The following is a 25808-nucleotide window of genomic DNA, read 5'->3' on the forward strand; positions in this document are numbered from 1 at the left end:
CGTTCTGTCCACGTACAAACGCAGAGCGCGGACGGGACAGAGAAAAGCCAGGGCTGGGTCTGCCTCCTCCAAAGGCAGCGCTTGCAGGTTCACCACCTGGTCCCGGAAGGGAGTGGTAGGAACCTTGGGCACGTATCCGGGCCGGGGTCTCAGGATCACGTGAGAGTTATCCGGGCCAAATTCCAGGCACGATTCGTCGACCGAAAATGCATGTAGGTCCCCTACCCTCTTGATAGAGGCCAATGCAACCAGGAGAACTGTCTTACAGGACAAGATTTTTAACTCAGCTGATCGCAGAGGCTCAAAGGGTGGTCCCTGAAGTGCCGAAAGGACCAGAGACAAATCCCAAGAGGGTATAGAGAGTGGGCGAGGAGGATTCAGTCTCCTCGCTCCCCTCAGGAACCTAACGATCAGGTCGTGCTTCCCCAAGGACTTACCATCAACAGCATCGTGATGTGCGGCAATAGCGGCAACATACACTTTAAGGGTGGAGGGAGACAGCCTTCGCTCCAACCCATCTTGCAGGAAGGAAAGCACGGCTCTGATCGAGCATGATCGGGGGTTCTCCTCGTGAGAAGAACACCATTCAACGAATAGGTTCCAGGGACCAGACATGGAGCTTCCAGAGGTCTGGACGCGGGTGCCACAGTGTGCCCCGTCTCTGAGAGAGCAGGTCCTCTCTCAGAGGGATGGGCCAGGGAGGGGCTGTCGCGAGGAGCACTAGTTCCGGAAACCAGGTCCGGTTGGGCCAATACGGCGCAACTACCAAGACCTGCTCCTCGTCCTCCCTGACTTTGCACAAGGTCTGTGCCAGAAGGCTCACTGGGGGAAACGCATACTTGCGAAGACCCCGGGGCCAGCTGTGTGCCAGAGCATCCGTGCCGAGGGTCCCCTCGGTCAGGGAATAGAACAACTGGCAGTGAGACGTGTCCGGGGCGGCAAACAGATCTATCTGTGCTGTCCCGAAGCGCCTGAAAATCAGCTGGACCACCTGGGGATGGAGTCGCCATTCTCCCGGTAGCACCTGCTGCCGTGAGAGCTCGTCGGCTGCACGGTTGAGCAGGCCCGGAATGTAAACGGCACGAAGCGACCTCAGATGCTTCTGACTCCAAAGGAGGAGATGGCGGGCGAGTTGTGACATGCGGCGGGAGCGTAGACCACCCTGACGGTTGATGTACGCAACGGTCGCAGTGTTGTCCATACGGACCAGTACATGCTTGCCTAGTAACGACGTTTTGAAGCGGCCCAGCGCAAGATGTACTGCTAACAACTCGAGGCAGTTGATGTGCCAATGCAGTTGAGGCCCCGTACACAGACCTGAAGCTGCATGCCCGTTGTACGTGGCCCCCCAGCCGGTGATAGAGGCATCCGTGGAGACCACAGAGTGCCTGGACACTTGTTCTAGGGGAACACCTGCCCGCAGGAACGAAGGGTCCGACCACAAGCTGAGAGTTTGGCGACAGTGCGGGGTTACTGGAACCCGGCACGAGCCGCTCTGCCACGCCCATCTCGGGACTCGATCGTGAAGCCAGTGTTGGAGCGGTCTCATATGAAGCAATCCGAGCGGCGTTACCGCGGCTGCAGATGCCATATGCCCCAGGAGCCTCTGAAACAGTTTCAGTGGTGCCGCTGTTCTGCGTCTGAGCGTACTCACGCAGTTCAACACTGACTGGACGCGGGCCTCGGTGAGACGCGCTGTCATGTTGATCGAGTCCCACTCCATACCGAGAAAAGAGATCCTCTGCCCGGGGGTGAGTTTGGTCTTCTCCCAGTTGACCCGAAGCCCTAGGTGGCTGAGGTGACTGAGCACCATGTCCCTGTGTTCGCACAACTGCTCTCTCGACTGGGCGAGAATAAGCCAGTCGTCGAGATAGTTGAGAATGCGAACACCACGCTCGCACATGGGAGCAATGGCCGCCTCCGCAACTTTCGTGAAGACGCGGGGCGACAGGGCCAGCCCGAAGGGTAAGACTTTGTACTGATATGCCCGTCCCTCGAACGCAAAGCGAAGAAACGGTCTGTGTCGAGGGAGAATCGAGACATGAAAGTACGCGTCCTTCAGGTCGATCGCTGCAAACCAATCTTGGGGACGGATGCATTTGAAAATGCGTTTCTGCGTAAGCATCTTGAATGGTAGCCTGTGAAGGGACCGATTCAGGACGCGCAGGTCCAAGATTGGCCGTAACCCACCTCCTTTCTTGGGTACAATGAAGTACGGGCTGTAGAAGCCGGTCTTCATATCGGCTGGAGGGACCGGCTCGATTGCGTCCTTCGCCAATAGGACTGCAATCTCCGCTCTGAGAACAGGGGCACTGTCCGCCAGAACACGGGTGAACAGAATGCCCTTGAAAACAGGGGGGCGCCGGGCGAACTGAATCGCATAGCCGAGTCTGACAGTACGGATGAGCCAGCGAGACGGACTGGGAAGCGTTAGCCAAGCTCCCAGAGACCGAGCAAGCGGGACCAACGGCACCACAGACGTACCCGGAGTGGGGCAGCGTGACGGAATGCAGGGACCCGACTCGGGCGGCATAGCGGCCCGGAGTGGGGTCTGAACTTGTGGTGCGAGACGTACCTGCTTCCGCCGGAGGACAGAGTGAGTGTGCGGAGGCGACAGTGCGTCCAGGACACAGCCACTGCTGCCGGCTGGCGATGGAAGAGGGGCTCGGGAGTGACAAGGCATAGCGTCGTCGACTGCCAAGCGCGCCCTCTTGGGGCCCAGAGGTTTCAGAAATTGCTCTTTCTTTGAAAAGGTGGGACAAAAAGGCGGAACAAAAAAAGGCGGAACAAAAAGAAAAGGAAACAAAGGATTCTCCACCCGGCCCTCCACCGGGGGAAGGAGTGGCACGTCCGCCATCTCCTGAAGAGCAACTTGATCCACCTCTGGGCCGCCCGTCTCAGGGACGTTTGCACCGGCGCTTGCCTCCTGGCTTGGCAGCGGCCTGGACGGGCGGGGTCGACTTCCTGCGGCTTGCTCCACGCTGAGGCCTGGATGATGGCTGCTGCTGGGGCCCAGCGGGAGCGGAGGACGCCGCAGGAGGCCGACCTCGGCGACGAGTAGACGGAGGAGCTGCGGCCGGCGGGCGGGTGGGAGCAGCAGCGGTCCGCCGGGGCAGGATGTGTCGGATGGCCTCCGTCTGCTTCTGTGCGGCCGAGAACTGCTGGGCAAAGCTCTCGACCGCGTCGCCGAACAACCCAACCTGGGAGAGAGGGGCATCCAGGAACCGGTAATTATCGGTGTCCCTCATGTCCGCCAGGTTGAGCCAAAGGTGGCGCTCCTGGACCACCAAGGTGGACATCGCCTGACCGACTGAACGTGCGGTTTCCTTCGTCGCCCGGAGGGCGAGGTCGGTTGCCACACGGAGCTCCCGGAGGAGCTCTGGGTCAGAACCACCCTCGTTCATGTCCATGAGCGCCTGGGCCTGGTGGACCTGCAAGAGCGCCATGGCATGAAGAGCGGAAGCAGCCTGTCCACAGGCCTTGTAAGCCCTCGCCGTTAGACCGGACGAGAACTTACAGGCCTTGGACGGGGGGCGTGGGTCACCCCGCCAGGAGGAGGCGGATGCCGGACACAACTGCATCGCGACAGCCCGCTCCACAGGGGGGATCCCCACATACCCCTTAGCTGCCCCGCCGTCGAGGGTGGCGAGGGGAGAGGAGCCACTAGGACGGCTTCGGGCACTATACGGTGCCTTCCACGTCCTAGAAAGCTCCTCATGCACCTCCGGAAAGAAAGGTACCGGGGCGGCGCACTGAGAACCAGCACGGCCCGCCCCGAGAAACCAATCGTCCAGCCGAGAAGGTTCGGGACGTGGTGGAGGATTCCACGCAAGCCTGACCTTCTCGGCGGCCCGGGACAGCATAGCGGCCCATTCTGGATCCGGCTCGGACAACGCTACACACCCCGAAGGGGGCAACGCAGCCGAGTCGTCATCTCCAGATGACCGCTCCCCCTCCGATGCTGCGATCGACATCTGATCATCAGCTGGTGCCCCAAAGGAAACGACTGGTCTTTCCGGAGAAGGACCGAGCCGTTCGCAAAGGGGCGCCGATGGCAACAGCACATGAGAGGCGTGAGGGGCCCGCGGAGATTGCCTCGGCGGGGAAGCCCTCACGGTAATCCTCAGATCACCCTGGTCATGCGCCGAAGTAGGCCTATTCTGCGGGGCAGAATAAGCACTAGATCGGGGCATAGGCAAGGGGACTGCACCTCCTTGAGGTAAGCGAGTCTCGATCTAAGTGCTGTGATAGTCATATTCCCGCAATGGGAACATGAACTATCCACAAAAGCTGCTTCAGCGTGCCGAATGCCCAAACACGAGATGCAGCTATTGTGACCATCTGCTGGCGCCAGGGAACGACTGCATCCAGAAACGCACAAGCATCTTGAAAAAGACGCAGGGTCCGCTTGTGTTGCTTGTGTTGCTCTTTTAGTAAAAATAAAAAAGGAAATTACTCTCACAGTGCTGAGGCGCCCAGGGGTAGCCACTGTGTGGACACACACACACACACACACAAACAATAGTGCTGTGAGAACAGCAGTTGAGAGCTGCACTGCTCGCGGCCACCGCTGATCGCGCCGTCACACCAACACTGGAACAGAGAGATCTTCCTTGAAGTCTTCAAAGGCGTTGAATCTTTAGACATCAGTCACAGGAAACTCGCGCTCCGAAATGAAAGACGGTGGGTGCTTCCTATACCCGCGCTGCGGGGCGGGGGCGCGTGACGCGTTCACGCATGCCAACGTTCATTGGCTTGTTCTTAGATACTCGAAGTTGATAGGGCTCCCTGGAATGATCCCCTAACGTCGTCACGTCGACGTCTCGTCGAACGTGAGCGACTGAAGGGGAACCCTTGTTTCCTGAACTTGAGTCCATACCCAAAACCTGAAACTTATAGGTTGTGAATATTCTTATCCCACCATTTTGTATAAAAGTCATATATCAGTCACTGAGTACTGAGTGGGGATACATTTGTGTTTTTCTTTCATGCTGGTGAAAGAGGTTTCTCAATTGTTTCCTCCAGCTGGTAAACCTATCTCTCACATTCCTCAAATGCATGTTAAGAGATTTCGGTTAGAATCCAGCTACAATTCTCTTTGGAACAACCTCTGTAGAGAGCAATAGATTGTTGAAACTGTGGACAAACACAGACAGTCTTTCTCAACTCAGGCACAGCAGGATCTGATTTTTCACATAATTGTGCCTTAGGGAAAAGTACAACTTTCAGCTTCATTTTAGCTTTTCATATGAATCTGAACATATGAAAGAATCAAACCCTAAATGTGTCAGGTTTTCATTGCGGTCTTCTAAAGTTCTGAATGGAGGTACTTGTATACATAACTCTTAGCTCTAAAAATCATATGGTCTGAATTTCTCTCTCTCTCTCTGTCTCTCTGTCTCTGTCTCTCTCTCTCTCTCTCTCTCTCTGGTTTTCTGGAATAGTTTTAGGATTTCATTGGTTTACTCGAATAGACCCTTTCGGCAGCTTGGATATAGAAGATTAGCATTCCTGAAACTACAAATGGTACATAAAATAATTAATAATAGTGTATTTTAACTCATATTTTTCTCTGGTTAATGTAATTTATGGACATTATTCTAGGCAGAGTATTATGGATCTTAATCTATAGGTGTAAGACTTTGTATGGTATAAGGTATTTTGAATACAGGTGAATTATTTGCCATTGGACGGATAGTGTTGGTTTTAGGCCCTGTCCACACGGAGACGCGTTTAGCTGTATACGTACAAATTTTGTATCGTATTGGCGTTTCGTCCAGACGGATCTGGCGTTTTGGGACACTGAAACCACAATTTTTTTAAACCGGGTTCCAGAGTGGATAAATCTGAAACCGACACACTTGCGTTTTCATGTATACGGCCAATCCGTACATTTTGTGAAATGATGATGTCATCACACCAGCATTAGTCACACACCGCTACGTCACACGTAACAGCAACCACAATGGCGGACTATATGCTTGTGTTCGTGCTGCAGAAGCTACTGAGCCTATTAGCTTTACTAAAGCAAAATCTTCTGCTCCTATGCTACTACGGTGAGCAATCTACGTCTTCACCTTGCTGTCGTGTTGGGTTCGTATAGAGCGCGCAAGGTTATGCGCATGCTCCAAGTCTTCTTCTCCTTGTTTAGTGTATCTCTGTGGCAGAATTACAGCGCCACATACTGGTTTGGCATGTATACCACATCGTTTTCAGTGGTTTCGTGTGTTCGCATTTATTTCTTGGCCGTTTACCAAAAAAAATTTAGAACGAGGAAAAAAAAAAGATTGGATAGGGAAAGCTCTAGCTTCGTGTGGATGCATGTGGCCTTAGAGTGAAGAGATTGTTTTTAGATAGGATGTCATAATAAAATGGATATATTTTTTTCAGGGTTATTTTTTTATTATTGGTTGTATGTGCAGATACAACAGATATATGTGCAGATATATGAGAAGATACATGCCAACAAAACTGTTATCATGAGAATGACTCTCTAAAATCAAGGGCCACAATGGAAATAAGTTAATACAACTTTATTGTGTTATCCTTGACAAAGAAGTTGTAACGCAATTGTATTGCTACCTTTTATGCCAAATAATCTCAAACAAAAATGGCTCCTTTGATTAATTGTAATTCTTAATTGTAACTAGCATTTTATGTAGGCTATCCTAATTACACAAAATGAAACAATATTGCTAGCCTACTTTTGCATAATTGTAACAAAATGATGTGTTGGTTTGAAATGACACCAACAATAAAAACACCACAAAATATTCTGTTCATATTTCAAGTGATATTTACCTTGATGTTTCATCCCAAGCTCTTCAAGGAGAACTCCGGCGCAAAATGAACCTTTGGTCTAATAAAACATTGGTACCTAGTCAACCGTTCTCTGAGATTTGTTTTCATGATAATCGAATGTAAAGAGTTTTATCTCTAAAAACTGTTTAGCGTATAACGCTAGTAATGGGGGCATATAATAAGTAAAAAGAAATCGCTAGTTTATACCACTAACAAGGCTCAAAATAGCCCCACACGAACACAGTAACATAATGAGGGTCCCTACATGCAAAACGAAGCATTGAGAACTTTGTAAGTGTACAGACCGTTTAATAAGAAGATAAAGATAAAGACAGTCCACTTCGTGTATACAGACAGGAGCCATCTTTGGAAAACAGTCTCGACTAATCAAACCACTCGTGTATAGGATGGCTCCTGTCTGTATACACGAAGTGGACTGTCTTTATCTTTATCTTCTTATTAAACGGTCTGTACACTTACAAAGTTCTCAATGCTTCGTTTTGCATGTAGGGAACCAGGTATAATATAATAATATAACCAGGTTTGGTTATACGCTAAACAGTTTTTAGAGATAAAACTCTTTACATTCGATTGTCATGAAAACAAATCTCAGAGAATGGTTGACTAGGTACCAATGTTTTATTAGACCAAAGGTTCATTTTGCGCCGGAGTTCTCCTTTCATGAACACTGTCTAATTTTGATAATACTTTATTAGAGAAAAAATTGTTGCTCATGGTGCAAATGACTTCATAATTGAGGGACAGTTGTAATTTGTGTAAAAAAAAAAATATGATAATAATTTTTTACACAATAACATTTCATATAATGTATATTTATTTCACACTTTATGTTTTCATGGTTTTAACCCTCTACTGCACGCATTATTATGCAATCATGGAAAAAAAATTTACAGTGTTTTTTATATATAAAATAGACTCAAATTAACATTTCAAAATCACTTGAAATCCTATGCCTAACCCACTTACAGCCACTGAGTTAGAAGCACTGACATGAAAATGAAAAAATTTAATCATCTGTGGAACGGGCAGGACTCGAAAAACTCCAGCCAATCATTTCCAAGACCACCTAGAATCATTGGACAGTAAGTGCGTCAATCAAACGGTCGTACCATACCCCCCATCCCCCCATGCCCCTCTTCGAATGGGTGGAGTGGGTGGAGTCAGGGCCAGCGTTGGAGAAAAGAAGGTAGGACCTTTTGAGTTGTGTATTTTCAAAATTTGCCGGCCGTTTTGCAAATCACATACCCCACCTTTAAGGCAGAGGTGCACCTTGCACTTAGAGCAAACAACTCTGACGATGCCCTTGCAGCCAGGATTCTTGCACCTTCCTTTTGGTGCACCCATCTCTGGCCAGTGTTTAAAGCGGTCAAGACGGATATATATTTTACTTTTAAACTTTACTTTTACTTTACTTTATAAATATATACAAATATATATAAATATATGAGTAGAATACAACCATCCAACTATATCAGTGCATCCATACATTGTCATTCATACAAAGCTACTCTGCATTAGCATGGGCAAAATATTGTTCCATTACCGCACAATGTTGCCATATGGCAACATACCTATTTTATTAAATAAAAAGGTAATATAAGTATCAAAACAATGTGACAATGATTGAAAAAAGATTAGAACTTATCCCAGATGCTTGATGTATTTTTTTATTCCGAAGAAATATGAAATAAATGAGGAAAATCTTCACATATACACGAGCACTTTTTCAGCAGCTGGAGTCATCAAAAGTGTGTGAAAAGAATGACGTTGCAAGGGTGTGTGTAGTGTCTTGATGTCATCAAAGCATATCATTGGTTACCACCAGGTTCTATTATGAATTTAAGATCAATCAGAGCTCATGTTTGTTTTCAAATTTCAAGAAATGTCCAAAGAAAGGGTATGTTGCCATATGGCAACACTGTGCAGTATTAAATAATGAAATAATGAAATTAATTAAATTAAAGTGTAGGTAAGTAACAAGGGTACAGTGTTAATTTCGTTGACGAAATTAATGACGAAAATTATTCGTCAACGACATTTTTTCACAGACGAAAATGAGACGATAACTAAATAAAACGTTCTCGGTTACCTAACGTAACCTCGGTTCTCTCTAGAGAGGGAACGAGTATTGCCTAAGTTTAGCTTACGCTACGGGTAAAGTTCATCTTTGCTCGAGATATTGAAGCCAAAATTATCCTTAATTTTGTATATATTGTCAACGCAGTGCAGCAGCTGCAGACCTAGAGCAGGCTGTCTAGCGTGCTCATTGGCTGCCTTGCGGCAACTGCAGCAGCCTACCAGTGAGCCTGGCGTGACGTCACGCCCAATGGTGGCGCTTCGCGCCCACTACGCGTCACAACCCACGCAAGGGGGTGTGGCTTAGCGTATAAAAGCGGGGCTCAGAGGCTGCTTCCCTGGTTTTCAAGATCTGAAGCGAAAATCGCTCGTGGCGCTTAGCACGGCCGGTTACGCAATACTCGTTCCCTCTCTAGAGAGAACCGAGGTTACGTTAGATAACCGAGTACGTTCTCTTACGAGAGGTTCTCTCGTATTGCGTAAGTTTAGCTTACGCTACGGCAACACTTTGTCAACGCCGTACGCGCCCAGCATCCACTCTATGAGTCCCAACCCGGGGAACATTGAAAGTGGGAAATTCAGGCGGCCAGCAAGCGGGCCGACACATGTATAAACATAAGCACCCATGGGGAATGCAGAGCGCCGGCGCCAACCCATATTAGTGCAGCTCAACCAGGAGAGCTAACGTTGAGGTAGCCTGCGCACCAGTGATGTGGGCAGATCATACACACATTAGACTGATAGAAGTCTAGCCTGCAAGGCGGGAACTTTCAGATTATAGAATCTCACAAATGTAGACGGGGAGGCCCAGCCCGCCGCCATACAGATGTCGTGAATGGAAATTCCACTGGACCATGCCCACGACGAGGCCATGCCTCTTGTGGAATGAGCCCTGATGCCCAGAGGGCATTGCAGACCTTTTGACGCGTAGGCAGCACAAATCGCGTCCACTATCCATCTGGATAGGGACTGTTTCGAGGCGGCGAGACCTTTGGTGCGCCCGCAAAACGAAACGAAGAGCTGCTCGGAGCGTCTGAAGGGGGCGGAGCGCGTAACGTAAGCTCTCAGTGCCCTGACAGGGCAGAGGAGGCTGTCGCTGCTCACGCTGTCGGATGCTGGCAGAGCCGACAGAGAAATGACCTGCGCTCTGAAGGGAGTGCCAATCACCTTCGGGACATAGCCATGTCTCGGTTTGAGGATGACTTTAGAGTCATTCGGGCCAAACTCAAGGCACGCTGCGCTAACAGATAGCGCGTGTAAGTCCCCCACACGTTTAACTGATGACAGAGCCAAAAGAAAAACGGTTTTGAGCGAGAGGTCTTTTAGATTCGTTGAATCTAATGGTTCGAAGGGATGCATCTTTAGGGCCTCTAGGGCCTCTAGGACCACGGAGAGATCCCAAATAGGAACCGAAGGTGGGCGCGGAGGGTTCATCCTTCTGGCTCCTCTCAAGAAGCGGATGACCAGCTCGTTCCTTCCTAGTGACCGGCCTTGCTTCGACTCAGCGAAGGCTGCAACGGCCGCCACGTATACTTTGAGCGTGGATGGGGACCTGCCCTTATCCAGCAGCTCTTGAAGGAAACCGAGCACCTGTGAAACCTCACCCGTTCTGGGGTCCAGATTTTTGTCGGTGCACCATTTGGAGAACACAGATCATTTAGACGCATATACCCGTCTCGTAGAGGGGGCTCTAGATTGCGTGATCGTGTTCATAACTCCTTCTGGCAGGATAACGGGTATCCGTTGATCAACCACACGTGCAGAGACCAGCGCTCTGGGTGGGGATGCCAGATCGAGCCGCAGGCTTGAGAAAGGAGGTCCCTCCTCACCGGAATCGGCCACGGGGCTGTGTGTGACAGCCGTGTTAGTTCCGGGAACCAGGTTTGGTTCTCCCATCGCGGGGCTATGAGGAGCACCGGGCTGTGCGATTCCCTGATTCTCTTGATTACCTGTGGTAACATAGAGCAGTGATTTTCAACCAGTGTGCCGCAGCACACTAGTGTGCCGTGAGAGATCGTCAGGTGTGCCCTGGGAAATTATCTAATATCACCTAATTAACCATTGTTGGGTGTCTGCTGTAATAAAGTGTGGCAGATAATGTAATACTCTTCTATTTCAGTGGGTGGCAGCAGAGGGCGATAAATGCCTGTAAAGACGCTGCCACCCACTGTCACGTGTCGCGCAGCAGTTAGTGCGCACGTGACAGTGACAGTTTGGGATCTCAGCAAGACGAGCAAGTGACAGTGATGGAGAAGTTTTTGAGAAGGGAAAATGCAAATGCCGAACAGGGCCCTGGACAAAATTCTGACCCAGATGAAGGCCCTAGTATGAGTGGTCAAACGAAAAAAGACAAGACGGTGAGCTCGAGGCAATACAGCGAAAGCTATCTTTCATTTGGATTTACTTTCACCGGGGATGCGACAGCACCGACTCCGCTGTGCTTGGTGTGTGGTGAGAAGCTATCCAATAGCGCCATGGTGCCAAGCAAGCTTAAACGCCATCTCCAAACGAAACACCCTTTCGTTCAAAATAAGCCGATGGACTATTTTGTACGCTTACGTACAAACAATGAGAAACAGGCAACTTTTTTGAGAAAAACCACAAAGGTAAACGAGAGAGCCCTCAAAGCTAGCTACCTTGTTGCTGAACTCGTAGCTAAATCAAAAAAGTCCCACACTGTGGCAGAAACATTAATACTGCCAGCTTGTAAAGCCATTGTAAATGAGATGATCGGCCCTGACGCGGCCAAAGAGATAGCTAAAGTGCCTCTCTCAGATAACACAATTGCCAGAAGTATTGATGACATGTCTGCGGACATCGAAACTGTTGTTTTGGAAAAGATGCACATCAGTAAGAAATTTGCCTTGCAACTTGATGAGTCGACGGATATTAGTGGACATTGTCAGCTCTTGGCCAACGTGCGTTTGGTGGATGGAGAAGCCATTAGAGAAAACTTACTATTTTGCAAGGCACTGCCAGAAAAATCAACAGGAGAGGAAATATTTCGGGTCACGTCGGAATATCTTGACAAAAGCGGGTTTACGTGGGAAAACTGCGCAGGTGTCTGCACTGATGGAGCCGCAGCCATGGTCGGGCGGATCAAAGGCTTCGTAAGTAGGGTCAAAGAAAGAAACCCAGATGTTATTGTTACGCACTGTTTTTTGCACCGTGAGGCCCTCGTTGCAAAGACCTTACCAGCAGATCTAGCTCCTGTGTTGGATGATGTTGTGCACATAGTGAACTTTGTGAAAAGTCGACCTTTGAAATGTCGCTTATTTGCGTCTTTGTGTGAGGAAATGGGAGCGGAACATAAGGTCTTATTGCTCCACACGGAGGTCCGGTGGCTGTCGCGCGGCAAAGTGTTGGCCCGTGTGTATGAGCTGCGAGAGGAACTTAAAGTATTTCTGACAAACGAGAGGTCCGATTACTCAAAGCTGCTTGCAAGTGATGAGTGGTGTGCAAAGCTGGCATACCTGGCTGATATATTTCATCATCTGAATGAACTGAACACACGGATGCAAGGCCGAAATGAAAACCTGCTTACAAGCACTGATAAAATGAACGGATTCCGTTCAAAGGTGCAGCTCTGGCAACAACATGTGCAGCGTGGCAACCTTGAGATGTTCCCGCTCACCGAGAAACTGCATGATGGCAACACTGCTGCAATGTGCGAGGTGATTGGCACACATTTGAAAACTCTCGAGGAGAAGTTGTCATTTTATTTCTCTTCAGCCTTCACAGAATGCCTTGACTGGGTTAGGGACCCATACAGCTCAGCATCCGTTGCTGGAAAGGACATGACTTTAAAGGAGCAAGAGGAACTCATTGAACTGAAACAAGATCGTGGTTTAAAGCTAAACTTTGCTGATCTTCCTTTGGACAGGTTTTGGTTATCTGTTGCCAAGGAGTTCCCCACTCTGGCCAACAAAGCTATTTTGACATTGCTCCCGTTTTCAACCACATATCTATGTGAGCTGAGCTTCTCAAGCTTGACTGCGATAAAAACAAAAAACAGAGAGAGACTGAGAGCTGTTGAGGAAGAGCTTCGTGTGTGTCTTTCTACCATTCCTGCCAGGATATCTATTTTGTGTTCATCGAAACAGGCCCAGGTTTCACACTAAGTGAGTATAAATACATTTAGAAACTATATTATTAACTATAGGCCTATGTATTATATGTACTGTGTTAGAGTGTCATTTTGTGTCATTTTGGTTGGTGGTGTGCCCCAGGATTTTGTAAATGTAAAAAATGTGCCGCGGCTCAAAAAAGGTTGAAAATCACTGACATAGAGATCGGAGGGAAGGCATATAGCGGGCGGCTGGGCCAGAGTTGGGCCAGCGCATCTTCGTTCTTTGAAAAGAACACTGGGCAATGAGCGTTGTCCTTTGACGTGAATAGGTCGACTTCCGCTCTGCCAAAGAGGCGCTATAACAGCTGGACTGTTTGGGGGTGTAAAGACCACTCCCCAGGGGGAATATTGTCCCTGGACAATCTGTCCGGTCCTTCGTTCAGGATCCCTGGCACGTGCGTCGCTCTCAGCGAGTGCAGGAAGCACTGGGCCCAAACGAGGAGGCGTTCTGCCGGATCGCAGAGGCTCCTGGATCTGACACCGCCCTGGCGGTTCACGTAGGACACAACCGACATGTTGTCCGAGTGGACTAGAACGTGTTGGTCCTGTATGAACGGGAGGAAGCGCTTCAGCGCGTTCTCGACCGCCAGCATCTCCAGACAGTTTATGTGAAGGCATTTCTCTCGGTCTGACCACAGGCCAAAGACCGGTCTGCCCTCGAAAAGGCCGCCCCAACCTGAGTTGGAGGCGTCTTTCGAGATCATTTTTCGGTGGGAAATCGCTCCCATTGTCACCCCCTGCTGGTACCAATTGGCCGCTAACCAGGGCTGCAGAGCTGAAATGCAGCTCTGAGATATCCTGATCCACTTGTAGCCACGCGTCCACCCCTGACGGGGTACGCGGGCGTTCAACCAGCGTTGTAGCGGGCGCATGCGCAGTAAGCCCTGCTGCAGCTGAGGCCATACAGCCCAGCATCCTCTGAAATATTTTCAGGGAGGCGGTTCTGCCCTTCTGGAAAGATGCGGCTAGGTGTCGAACACGGCGCGCACGCTCTGTCGACAGCTGAGCCTTCATAGCCACGGAGTCCAGTTCCATCCCTAAAAAAGAGATTGACTGGCTGGGCCGTAATGAGCTCTTGGTCCAGTTGACCGTGAGACCCAATCTTTCCAAGTGACTGAGAAGCATAGTTCTGTGAGATACGAGCTATATCTCTGACTGTGCTAGAATCAGCCAATCGTCCAAGTAGTTCAGAATTCGCACACCCTGACATCTGAGGGGGGCGAGCGCCGCGTCCATGCACTTCGTAAATGTACGGGGTGCCAGGGACAGGCCGAACGGGAGGACGGTGTACTGATATACCTGGCCGTCGAAGGCGAATCTCAAGAATGGCCTGTGACGGGGTATAATCTGTATCTGAAAATACGCGTCTTTCAGATCGAGAGATATAAACCAGTCCCTCAGGCGAATTTGCGCGAGGATCTGCCTGGTTGTAATCATTTTGAATGATCTCCTCATGAAAGCTTTGTTCAAAAATGTCAGATCTAATATAGGCCTCAGGCCTCCGTCCTTCTTCGGTATGAGAAAATAACGGCTGTAAAAGCCTGACTCACTCAGAGAAGGCGGCACCGGTTCTATAGCTCCTTTGCACAGCAGTTTGGCTATTTCTGCGCGGAGTAGATGTGCTACTTTCGCGCTCACTGTCGACTTGGTCCGAGCGTGAAAACGCGGGGGACGGCGAGTGAACTGTAGTGCATAGCCCTGTCTTATTGTGCTTAGCACCCACTCTGAAACCCCTGGAATGGCTTCCCATGCTTGTGCATGTGTGGCCAGGGGGAGAATGGCCTCCGGGTTCCGGTCATGACTGTGGGCTTCGGGAACTGAAACGGAGATGTGGGCGCGGCGCGCGCGTCCTCAGTGCTTGGACGAAGCGGCTCGCTGACAGCCGCTTTGGGCTGGTTCGCACGTAACGACCCGATTACATTGAATGGGGAGCGTTTTACAATGGCTTTCTGAAGCGCGAGCGGCGCTTGAGGCGGAGCGATTGATAGCACACGCGAGCGCTCGTGAGCGAGCTCGTAGCATACATTCGCAGTCTGACCGGTATGAGTGCTTAAACACGGTGGCTCGCTGACAGCGATGGCACGCTGTTTCATATGTGACGTCCCGGTTACTTTGAGCGGGGAACGTTTTCTGAGAGCTTTGTAGTGAGTGAGCGGCGCCGGAGGCGAGGCATTTATTAGTAAGCGTGAGCGCGCTGGGGCGGGCACGTGACTTACAATTGCAGCCTGACTCATATGGGTGTCTATATGCGGCGGCTTGCTGACAGCAACAGCTGGCTGTTTTAAATGAGGCGACCCGGTTACAGTGAACGGGGAGCGTGCCATGAACATTCTGTGATGCGCGAGCAGCGCCGGAGACAGTGTGTCTGTTAGTAAGAGTGAGCGCTTGTGAGCGGGCATGTGACTTACACTCATAACCTGACTTACTTGAGGTTGAAATGGCCGTGTGACAGAGCGGGCATGAGATGGACGTGAGCGCGAGTTCGCGGGCGCGATGTTTACATCTAACACTCGAGCGGCATTTGCCAGCTTTATGAGAGTGGGCTCTGTGGGCCTGAGGGACACATGTTTTTGAGTGCTTGTGTGTAGGGGTGAACACTGGGACGTGGGCACATTTTCTACTCTTAAAACACCAGCTGCGTGAGCCGGATAAACAGAAATACACTCTATATGAGATTTCTGTGGGTCGCCGTAAAAACGGCGTTTGTGTGCAGGCGAGACGCCATTATAGCCGGCTTGTTGGCTGCTAAATAATCTCCTGCAGTAGCCCTCTGTGGGGACTGACAAGGCGTGGCGTTTCGACGGTGGTCCGGCCGCAGCGGAACTTAACCGTCTTTTCTCCCTTGGTGTTAGGAGGGCTTCGCTTGCTCGGGTTTCAACACAATCCTCGGCCGGGGTCCCCGCGGGGGAGCCGGCCTGTGGCGGCTGTCCGAGCGCGATCTAGGGCGGCCGCCCTGTCGACGCTGCGAGGCGGCAGGCTTGGCTGGACGCTGAGTGGAGCTTCTAGCAGGCGGCTTGTCACGTGAGCGGCCTGTGGCTGAGCTAGAGCATCGTGGCAGAAGCAAATTCATGGCCTGCGAGGTCTTCTGGTCCCATTCGCGGAGGAGGTCGGCTTGCAGGATCTGCAGAACGGCCATAGAGTGCAGGGCGGAAGCAGCCTGTCCGGCGGCGGAGAAGGCGCGGCCGACGAGAGCTGACGTGGTCCTGCAGGCTTTTGAGGGGAGCGCAGACTTTGAGCGCCATCCAGAGGAGGGCGGGCAAAGGTGCGCTGCTACCGCTTCTTCCACTTGGGGGATGGAGACATCCTTCTCGGCGGCACCGTCCACGTGGGAGAGCGTCGCGGAGACACTGGTGTGGAGCCTCGCGGAGAAAGGTGCATTCCACGATTTAGAGAGTTCGGCGTGGAGCTCCGGCAGAAAAGGAGCAGGCCTTGAAGCCGGTGGCTGATGGCGGAGCTGAAGAAAACAGCCGTCCAGGCGGTTAAGCGCGGGCTCCTTGGGCGGTGACCACTCGAGGCCGAGGCGGTCGACGGCCTTCACCAGGAGACGCATCAGCTCGGCATCCACACCCGAACGTGTCCGTCCGGACTCCTGGATGGAAGCAGAGGAGGAGTGGAGAGATCCAGGCCATTCCTCGCTGTCCGAGGCCAGGATAGAACAGCTGTCGCCCGCGGCACCCCTGTCCGCCTCGTCCTCTGAAGCAACGGCAGTGAGGGCGGAAGCCGGCATCTGAGCGTCTGAGCGAGGGAGCCGGTCCGGCGAGTGTTTGTCCTCCGCGTCGGGATCCGGCATCCTCTGAGCACGGCGCTTCTTTTTGCGCGGTGAAATGGAGGGCGGAGTGATAGCTTCAGCGCTGAAGAGCTCCAGACGAACCCGCAGGGTCGCCATAGACAGCTCTTCGCAGTGGATGCAGCCTCCCGACGAAAGTGCGAGGGCTGCGTGGTCCTGGCCCAGGCAGAGAGCGCAGATCACGTGGCGGTCTCCGGCGCTGAGCGGGGCTCGGCACGAGCCACAGGACGTGCGAGGCATTCTTAAAAGAACGCTCGCGCTCTTTTAGTAAAAGTGTGTGTCGCAGCGGCGAGCACACACAGACACAGTAAAACAGTGACAAAGAGCAGAAAAGGATATTTGTCGCCGGATAGCGTTGCTGGCACGGAAGGCTGAAGGCGGCAAGAAGTCGACTGGCTTCCTCAGGCGCTTTCCTCTGCTGGCAGTTGCTGGTTTCGACGGCGGCGGCTTCTCTCGGATCCAGCGGAATGAAGAGCTTCGCTGAAGAGATGAAAATCAGGGAAGCAGCCTCTGAGCCCCGCTTTTATACGCTAAGCCACACCCCCTTGCGCGGGCTGTGACGCTTAGCTGGTAAAGATGAACTTTACCCGTAGCGTAAGCTAAACTTACGCAATACGAGAGAACCTCTTGTAAGAGAACCTAGTTTTGAATGACAAAAACTATGACGAAAATCTATTGACATTTTCGTCAACGAATAAAAACTAGACGAAAATGTTAGATAGTGACGATCTGGGAAGCGATCCCCCTAAGAACTGATGTCCTGCCTGTGTGGTAGATGCGCACATTTGTACTGTAACGTGCTGATCTACCTCGCGGTCTCATAAAACGTTAGAAAAGGTAAACGTCTGGGAGAATGAGTAGAGCAGACATATAGATCTGAATAAGAGTGACGATGCAAAAAAGAGCTCTATTCCGTACGGTTTTCTGTGCGCACACACCCGACCTGAAGCGTCCAGCCATGCACAAGCACAATATACAGTGCGCAAGTACTGAATTGAGCGCTCTTTCGTGTCTGAATGGACATTCACACAACATTATGTCTAAATGTCCGTTTTGGAGAGTATTCATGTAAACTATGTCAGTTATGTCTTAAACAGTTGAGAGTGTATCGGATGTGCATCAGTACAATTGGACATGTCATTGGACATAATCTGATGTTTTAAAGTGACAGTGGGTAATAAACCTAATACGGTCTGTGTCCTTAATATTCAAGCAACAAAAGAAAAAGAGAAAAGCATTCACTGTTTGTTAATAGCTTTAATAAGGATTAATTATATTTAATTCATACAAATAAATATGTCTGCTTGAAAGAATAAAGAATGATGCAAGTAGTTATAAAGAATGTATATCATTAATTGAAAAGAAGATGTATTTTACTTTAGGAAGAGTGGTTTTATTTAATTTTAAGATATTTTTTAAGTAACAGTTGTTAAATCTGTATCTGTATTGTATGTTCAAACTTGTTCAAAATCATTCATATTAATAGGTTAATAGACGTTTTCTCTGGGAGTATATGGGTTTGGATATATTAGAGAAATTCTAAATTAATGCATTACAATTTACCTAAACCCATTATATTTTAGTCGACTGTAGATTTAGTCGACTAAAATCTTATTGTATTTTGTCGACTAAAACTAGACTAAAACTAAAACAATTCAGATGACTAAAATATGACTAAAACTAAATGGCATTTTAGTCAAAAGACTAAGACTAAAACTAAATCAAAATTAGCTGTCAAAATTAACTCTGCAAGGGTATAAGCAATAAAATGCATAGATCATTTGTACGTAGCACAAATAAACGTTAAAAAGTTAAAAACAAGTTAAAAGGCTTACAATATTGTTTTAAGCTATCTTAATATTTAAAAAAAAAATGAAATTGGTAAGATAAAAGCTAATTCTTTGATACAGGCCAATGAAAAGCGAATTTAGTTTGTTTACGTTACCATGGCAACAGCGGCACAGTCAAGCAGCGCTCGCAAGATCTGTGCTGAGCTGAGAGGTGTAGACATTATCGACAAGTGCAACAGTAGGCTACTTATCACAAGAACATTCTATTACTGGAAGTCTTTGCCCTGGCCGTTGCTTATCAAACAGCGTCCTATCGCAAACAAACATCAGTGCAATGACCTCAGAGGCTAATGAGGAAAATAAACCGGATGGAAGGTGTTTACTGGGAAACTGGGTTGAGGAGGTGAGATTCACACAGCGTGTGTAAATCATACTTCACTGCAGGCTGAAACTTTAGCAAAATGTTTCTTGTGATACTGGTATAATTATATTTAGGTATAATTATATATGTTTATATATATTATAAACATATTTTCTGCGCTTTTTGTCTCATCATATTCCACCTAATCAATGACAAACAGTTACACTTTCTTTCATGCGCTTCAGAGGGCTACTGCATTGCTAGACATGACCGAGCCTAGATCTCGTGTTCATAAGTACGGACACACAGGGATTCTTACCATGGACGTGGCTGCTAAAGTGCAGGGGATTAGTACATTCAAAGCAGCCTTCAATGCTCCTAAAATCCTTGTGGTGCGACAAAAAGGTATATTAAATGTTTTGTTTTTAATTTGCTTGCTCTGCTAGAAATACTTTCATACGCCATGATGTTGTTTAGGCCTAGTCAAAATTATTCTCGACAAAACCTCATCTAGAGTTTACCTTGATGACACGTGAAAATGAGCAGAATAACGTTAAATGAGTCAAAAAAAAAAATTTAAACACTTGTGCATAATATCACACGTAAGTAAAAATAGCCTAGCTGGTCTGCATAATACAATCAGGTTACTGACAGTTCTGTGGTTGTATCATGGTTGTTGTACTTATTGTACTCTTTTTATTTAAAAATTTATTTTCATATTATTAAATTAATTTGACTTCTTAGTTATTCACGATAACGTTCTTCGGATTAGTCCACAGAGCTCCTGCATACATCTTTTTAAATAAATTTCATTGTGGTTTTCATTTTAGGAAGAAGGACTGAACTTTTGGAAAATGACCTCATCAAAAGGATAAGGTAGTTAAATAAACAAGCATTTACTTTAAAATTTAATGTTCGACGACTAATGTCGAATGTCGTCCTCCCACATTTCTTGTTTCATGTGTGAATAGAGGAAACAGTGGGAGAGGAATGATGTAAGAATGTTTGTGTCAGGGTTAGATTCATAGTTTAATTAAATAATTTTTATTTACCATGCAATTGTATGCTTCATTTTGAATGTAACCTTGACAACAAGTCTCTGACCTCAGACAAGTGGTTGCAACTTGCAATATTGTTTTTAAATAATAATAATAATAAAAAACAGGAAATATTACTCTGAAGTGAGACAGTACCTCATACCCATATATTTGGTATTGGCCACCAGTACTGAAAGCTAAATGTTGGCAATTCTACTTACCATTATCCTAAGAACTTCATAGAAGTTTCCCATTATCATCAGGAAGTTCACATTGAACTATTTTAGCTAAATTGCTTCACTTTCTAGAGAAGCAGTCAATGGATCTAAAGGTAAATGTGATACACTGTATAGTTGCATTTACTACTTTATTTATGAAATTCTAACCATAATGTACAAATATTTAATCTAGTTTTTGGCATCATATTTAATTTATTGGTTTTATTAAATAAATTAAAAATAAAATAAATATTTTGCAATATTTGAAGTAGATTAGCTTGATTAAACATTTAAAATCAATACCAGGAAGTCAAACATTTCTTTAAAACGGGGTGTGAAGCAAAGAAGGCAGCATGAATGGGAATGCTAACAGATAGCTCTCTCTCTCTCTCTCTCTAGGTATATTATAACTCCCTGATTAAATTTACGAAAACAAATTAGCCACACAAATATTTTTTAGCTTAATATTTTTAATCTGTTTTACAGTGATCAAATACATGCAGAGCTGAACGCAGCCCCTCCAGCCCCTGAGTTGTGCTCTGTGACCAAAGCAGACTTCAAAGTGGAGGGCTTCAAGTCTGTCCACGCACCACTAACCGTGGTCAGTTTCTGTTTACCATAAATTTTAGGGAGTAATATTTGAAAGTCTCTTGGGCAAAGCATTTCATTTTGAAGTGACCAAAAGGTCTATGGTAAATAATGTTAAGACCTGTCAATCATTTTGTCTTTGAACACGTACATTTGCGTGTGTGTGTGTGTGTGTGTGTGTGTGTGTGTGTGTGTGTGTGTAGTGTGTGTGTGTGTAGTGTGTGTGTGTGTAGTGTGTGTGTGTGTGTGTGTGTGTGTGTAGTGTGTGCCTTTCTCTTTTGGTAGTTAATCTGCTTGTCCCTCACAGGATCATGACTACACAACCGAGCAGGCCATTACATTCTGGAGTGATAATTATCAGAAGATTCAGGTCAGCATACAGTGAGATTTCAGTGAATACATTTATGTTTTGCAGTTTTGGAGAGGTTTTATAATGGTTTTATAATGTTGTTGATGTTTTCTTTTCACAGGGCATGACAGCAGTTAAAACTAAAGATAGTCCATTTAAAAGAAATGCCACTTTTAGTACACCAATCGGTGAACAACTTGATCAGCTGGACGACACAGTGCTGTACCCATCAAAAAATGATGTTAATATGTGAGAAATTAAAACATATTTATATCATCATTTCATAATTTCATTATCTCCTGTTAAATGTCTTCATTTTAGTTCTAACCATTTTATATCACAAATAAACAGTTAAGTCGCAGAAATGTAAGCCTTTGAATTACATGGCTCTCTGGAATTCTGATACTAATTGGTCAGTCACTGCATATCATGATACCCGATCACATTGTCATGGTTTATTGTATGTAGCGATTCTAGCTCAAATAAAGGGAATATAATTTTAATAACTGATCATGAATATGATCAGGAATCGCATACACAGATTAAAATTACCCGTAAAGGGGATACGTTGCCAATGTATCTGTATGGACAACTACATACAACGGATTATAATCAATTATCCATACAGGTAGGCAAAAATAGATCAATTGTATATATCAATAATCAATCACAACGAATTCTAATTAAATATTAATATGTCAATTGTCTAGAATAGATCAATTCTAAGGATAACCCCTATGGAATAAATTTGTTATCGAATAATCTGTTCGTCCAGCAAACTGATCGTACGATCTTTCATCAACCCTCAAGAGAAGTTATCCTTATAGACTCGCAAGAAATGCTATCTTTCTGGCCATGAAAAATAACTTTCCTGCTTTATAAAAATACTATTTAAAGTCGGCATTAAAACGGAAGTTGAGATTGTCATTTTTTCCTTGTTGTGACGTATATTCGAGTGAAACGGCTTCTGAAATTAGAAAAAAATGTAGGGCGGGGCTTGATTTCGTCCTTCGGGAATTGATTGGATCGTTGGAGGTTGGGCGTTGCAAACAAAATGGAGGCAGATTTGAATGTATCTTCTCTGAGAGGCGGTGCACCGATAGCCGCACCCTCATCGGCTCTGGCCGCACCCTTTCGCCATTGCACGTGACCGAAAGAGAAGAGAGGTCGTTTCGAGGGGGGAGGGAAGGGTAATGTATTTGATTAAAGATTTTAAGGGTACATGAATTTAAAAAAAATAATGAAGTGCACAGATAAATCATTTATAATAAACACTACAATATTACATATAAAAAGAAGATTTGTCAAATTTGATTTCATGCCGACTTTAAAGTATTAACAAATTGTAAAGCTTGTAGCTTATATCGGACATTTAAGAGACTTCCTAATATGAGCAACAGACAGAGTCAATAAATGAATATAATGGATTTAATAAAGGAAAACTACGTATACCGGTGACTAACGTTACAAGGAATAAATGTATATACATCAAAATAAAGCAACAACAATGAAAGAGAATGAGAATAAGAGAGTGGTAGAAAGAGGGAGAGAATGATCAATCAGTTATGGCAAAACCACAGACAAAAGGAACCTTGATAGAGAGAGACAGGGCTGTAGCTAGAGGATTCGGGGCCCCCTGAAAAAATATTGATGTGGGCCCCCACCACCCTCCACCAATATCATATACTGTACAATAGATGAACATGGAGATACAGAAGATGGTGATGTTGTTGTAAAACCTTTATTTTAAAAGTTAAATGTTTATATAAAAATTACACCTAATAAAAACTAACAAAAAGCAAGAAATTGTTAAATAATAATAAAAAACAATTTTTAAAAAGTAATATTTTTTTCCCCCATCAGTCTGTTATAATTCATAAATCAAAAAGTAAACATTTAGAAATTGACAAGAATGCAGTCTAATTAAAAAAATAAAACCATTCATTGTCTTATTTTTTAATAAAGATAATATGGAACTGGTAATATTATTAAATAAAGCGAATACATTTATTCATCCAAGTGCAGTGTGTTGTATTCGTGTTTTCTCGATGTTTTAAATATCATCAGCCGGCAGGTCAGATGCGCAATGCGTCGTGTCATTTTTTTAAAACTCTAGTTACAATAGTGTAAAAAGACAGGAATTTAGACCACGTAATCATTCGGTCGATTGTGGCGCGCACCGATAATAAAAAATGACTGTACACGGCAGACTGTAGACGGAAGTTTTCTAATTCCCAGCGAAAGAACAATATATAACCGGTCTTTAAGAACGTCTTGATCGACTGGGATACAACCACTCTCCTTGCCTCCCTCTCCGTCTTTTCCTGGCATTTCTGGTTCCCTGATTTATGTTTCTTTTCCCCGACATTTTTCAGTCAGTCAGTCTCCTGCTCTTCCACCAAGTTCATCGTTAACTTCAGGCTGCCGCCTCAACTCTGATTGGTTCTGTTCACGAGCTGGGGTGGGACTTACAATTTTATTGGGTCCATCTGATGTTTGTCACTGACTCTGACTGAATAATTAATAAATACTTTAGGTCGGACTAAACCATTTTTATGGAGGTAAGAGAAGCAGATATTTGGAAAAATATTTACCCAAATTGCACGTTTTTGTGGTTTTCATTTAAATCTCAGGCATACAACTAATATAAATATTAGAATTATTCATACAACAGGGGCCTAAATAGTATAACTGCTGGATTTTGTGGGGCCCCCTGGGCAGCGGGGGCCCCTATAATTGTCACCACCTTTCACCCCACTAGCGACGGCCCTGGAGAGAGACGACAAGAATCAAACAAATCACAAGGTAAACAAATCTTAAACGCCTTGAAAGCTTGATAAAACGAATACTTTCATATATATATAGTAAAGAAGGCGTGTGTTTGTCGGTTCTTCGGAAGTTCACATTCTCTTCGGTTCTTCCGGGGTGAGCGTAGTCACAGGAAGTTCAAATGTCCATTGAAAGTAAATTTTGCCAGCTAATTCAGGCTAAGTTCCTTTCACTCGCAAGTAGAAATGAACAAAGGAGAATACGAAAAGGGAAAACAAAAACTGAAGAAGACAAACAAAATAAAACAGACCCGAAAAGGTCTGAAGGGTAGGTCTGAAGATGAAGAATAACTGAAAACCAAAAAGAAGAGGACTGAAGAGAAGAGAGAGGGAAAACAAAGGATAACCGAAGACAAGAATAACTGGCGTTCCGTCCTCTTAAGGACAATGAAGTTCACACCTCCTTTGGGGTGAATGACCAATCACCTTAAAGATGTTTGAGAGGGAAAAGTCTTTCTTTGTCCTGTCAAGGCGGCTCATCTGCATAGTTTATGGTGGCGTTAAAAGTGATCATTTCTACTCCAGAAAGCTGGTGCATATAGAATCATACATTTTACTGTAATCTCCTGTATATGACCAACTCAGTTAGACCGAGAGGATTAAAACGGTACCAAGAAAGACATGTAAAAAAGATAGGAATACAAAGTTACATTCTAATGCATAATTACAAGCACTTACAGTTCATTTAATACTACGATAAAATCATAGATACCCCAATATGACATGGGCAAGCAGGCAAGCATACAAACATATCAAATATATCTTAGTAATGACTTTATATGAGGAAGTTAATGAAAAGTCCATGTACGTGTGTGTGTGTGCGTCTTGGGGGGAGCTTTGCTTCGGCCACCTGGAATTCCTTTCTTGCCGGGGAGGGGGTGTTGAGCGATACGAATCTGTTTGAGGCTCACGCGTTCGAGTTTATGGCTGTTTGTTTTCTCTCGCGTATGCCACAAAAGTGTCAATGGGAGCAATTAGACGCCGGCTCTCTGGCACCCTACTTGTGAATTACCGGACAAAGTCAGGGGTTAGAACGGTTTCCAAGTGTTGGAATGCATGAGTCACCCTGACACTGTCCAGATATGCTACAGTATGCTAATGACTACATGACTGAAATTATCATAATGACCCATTTTTTAACAAATTTTGGGTTCTTGTTACATTTTACAAATGGTGTTCTAGACAAAAGGCAGTAATGGGATGAGTATGCTCATCTAATCCTGTCAGTCACAATGCAAGTCAATAAATGGCTGCTCACTTCACTCCTGTACTGTGACAAATCACCACCTCCATCTTAAAGGGGTCATATAATGGTACATGCACTTTTTCAAGTTGATTGTACTGAAATGTGTGTTGGCAGCGCCTGTACACAACCATCATATAATGATAAAAATCTATCCAGTGTTTTTGTTTTAATCTCCTTATATGTTTTCCCCTGCCTCAAATTGAGCCGTTCGTTTTTGTAACGTCAATAAAACGGACGCCCCTCCCACGATTGTTGATTGACAGCAGCATTTCAACACATCCCCGCCCTGAGCGAGCTGTCATCATAGTCCGCTATTGTTGATACGCTGGAGCAGAATGGCGTCTAAGCGATTGTGGTGTTCTGTTCTTGGGTGTAATAACGAACACAGTCATTTTGATGTTCCTAAATCCGAAACGCTGAAGACACAGTGGCTGAGTTTTGTTTTTGAAGGGAATATTCCCCACGATCAACGTCAATGCTTTCATGTTTGCGCGATTCGCGAATCATTTCTGACCAGACTGCTTTATAAACGAGGGTCAGACTCAGTATAAAGCTGGTTTTGCTAAGAAGCTGCTCC

General features: G+C 46.4%; 2 protein-coding genes across 2 annotated transcripts; both read left to right on the forward strand.

Annotated features, from left to right (window-relative positions):
* The first annotated feature begins 11624 nt into the window (after positions 1-11624).
* On the forward strand, positions 11625-13019 carry LOC130071081 (zinc finger BED domain-containing protein 5-like). Its single transcript, XM_056235698.1, has one exon. The coding sequence runs from the start codon at positions 11625-11627 to the stop codon at positions 13017-13019; it is 1395 nt and encodes a 464-aa protein (XP_056091673.1).
* A 5785-nt stretch (positions 13020-18804) lies between these two features.
* spag8 (sperm associated antigen 8) lies at positions 18805-21444 on the forward strand. The gene is made up of 6 exons (XM_056235828.1): positions 18805-19007; positions 19211-19370; positions 19796-19841; positions 20707-20821; positions 21116-21178; positions 21279-21444. Exons 1-6 carry the CDS (start codon positions 18939-18941, stop codon positions 21408-21410), a joined length of 585 nt encoding a protein of 194 aa, XP_056091803.1. The 5' UTR covers positions 18805-18938; the 3' UTR covers positions 21411-21444.
* The last annotated feature ends 4364 nt before the right edge of the window (positions 21445-25808 follow it).

The sequence above is a fragment of the Rhinichthys klamathensis genome, unplaced genomic scaffold (assembly GCF_029890125.1).
Source record: "Rhinichthys klamathensis goyatoka isolate OS25496 unplaced genomic scaffold, OSU_Roscu_1.1 h1tg000019l_1, whole genome shotgun sequence".
In the NCBI taxonomy this organism is placed as follows: Eukaryota; Metazoa; Chordata; class Actinopteri; order Cypriniformes; family Leuciscidae; genus Rhinichthys; species Rhinichthys klamathensis.

Bases quoted from the DNA above. Each gene is read 5' to 3' on its own strand.
- LOC130071081 (XM_056235698.1), top strand. From the start codon at position 11,625: ATGATCGGCCCTGACGCGGCCAAAGAGATAGCTAAAGTGCCTCTCTCA.
- spag8 (XM_056235828.1), top strand. From the start codon at position 18,939: ATGACCTCAGAGGCTAATGAGGAAAATAAACCGGATGGAAGGTGTTTA. The intron at 19,842-20,706 runs GTAGTTAAATAA...TCTGTTTTACAG, and splicing joins GACCTCATCAAAAGGATAAG to TGATCAAATACATGCAGAGC. The intron at 21,179-21,278 runs GTCAGCATACAG...TTCTTTTCACAG, and splicing joins ATAATTATCAGAAGATTCAG to GGCATGACAGCAGTTAAAAC.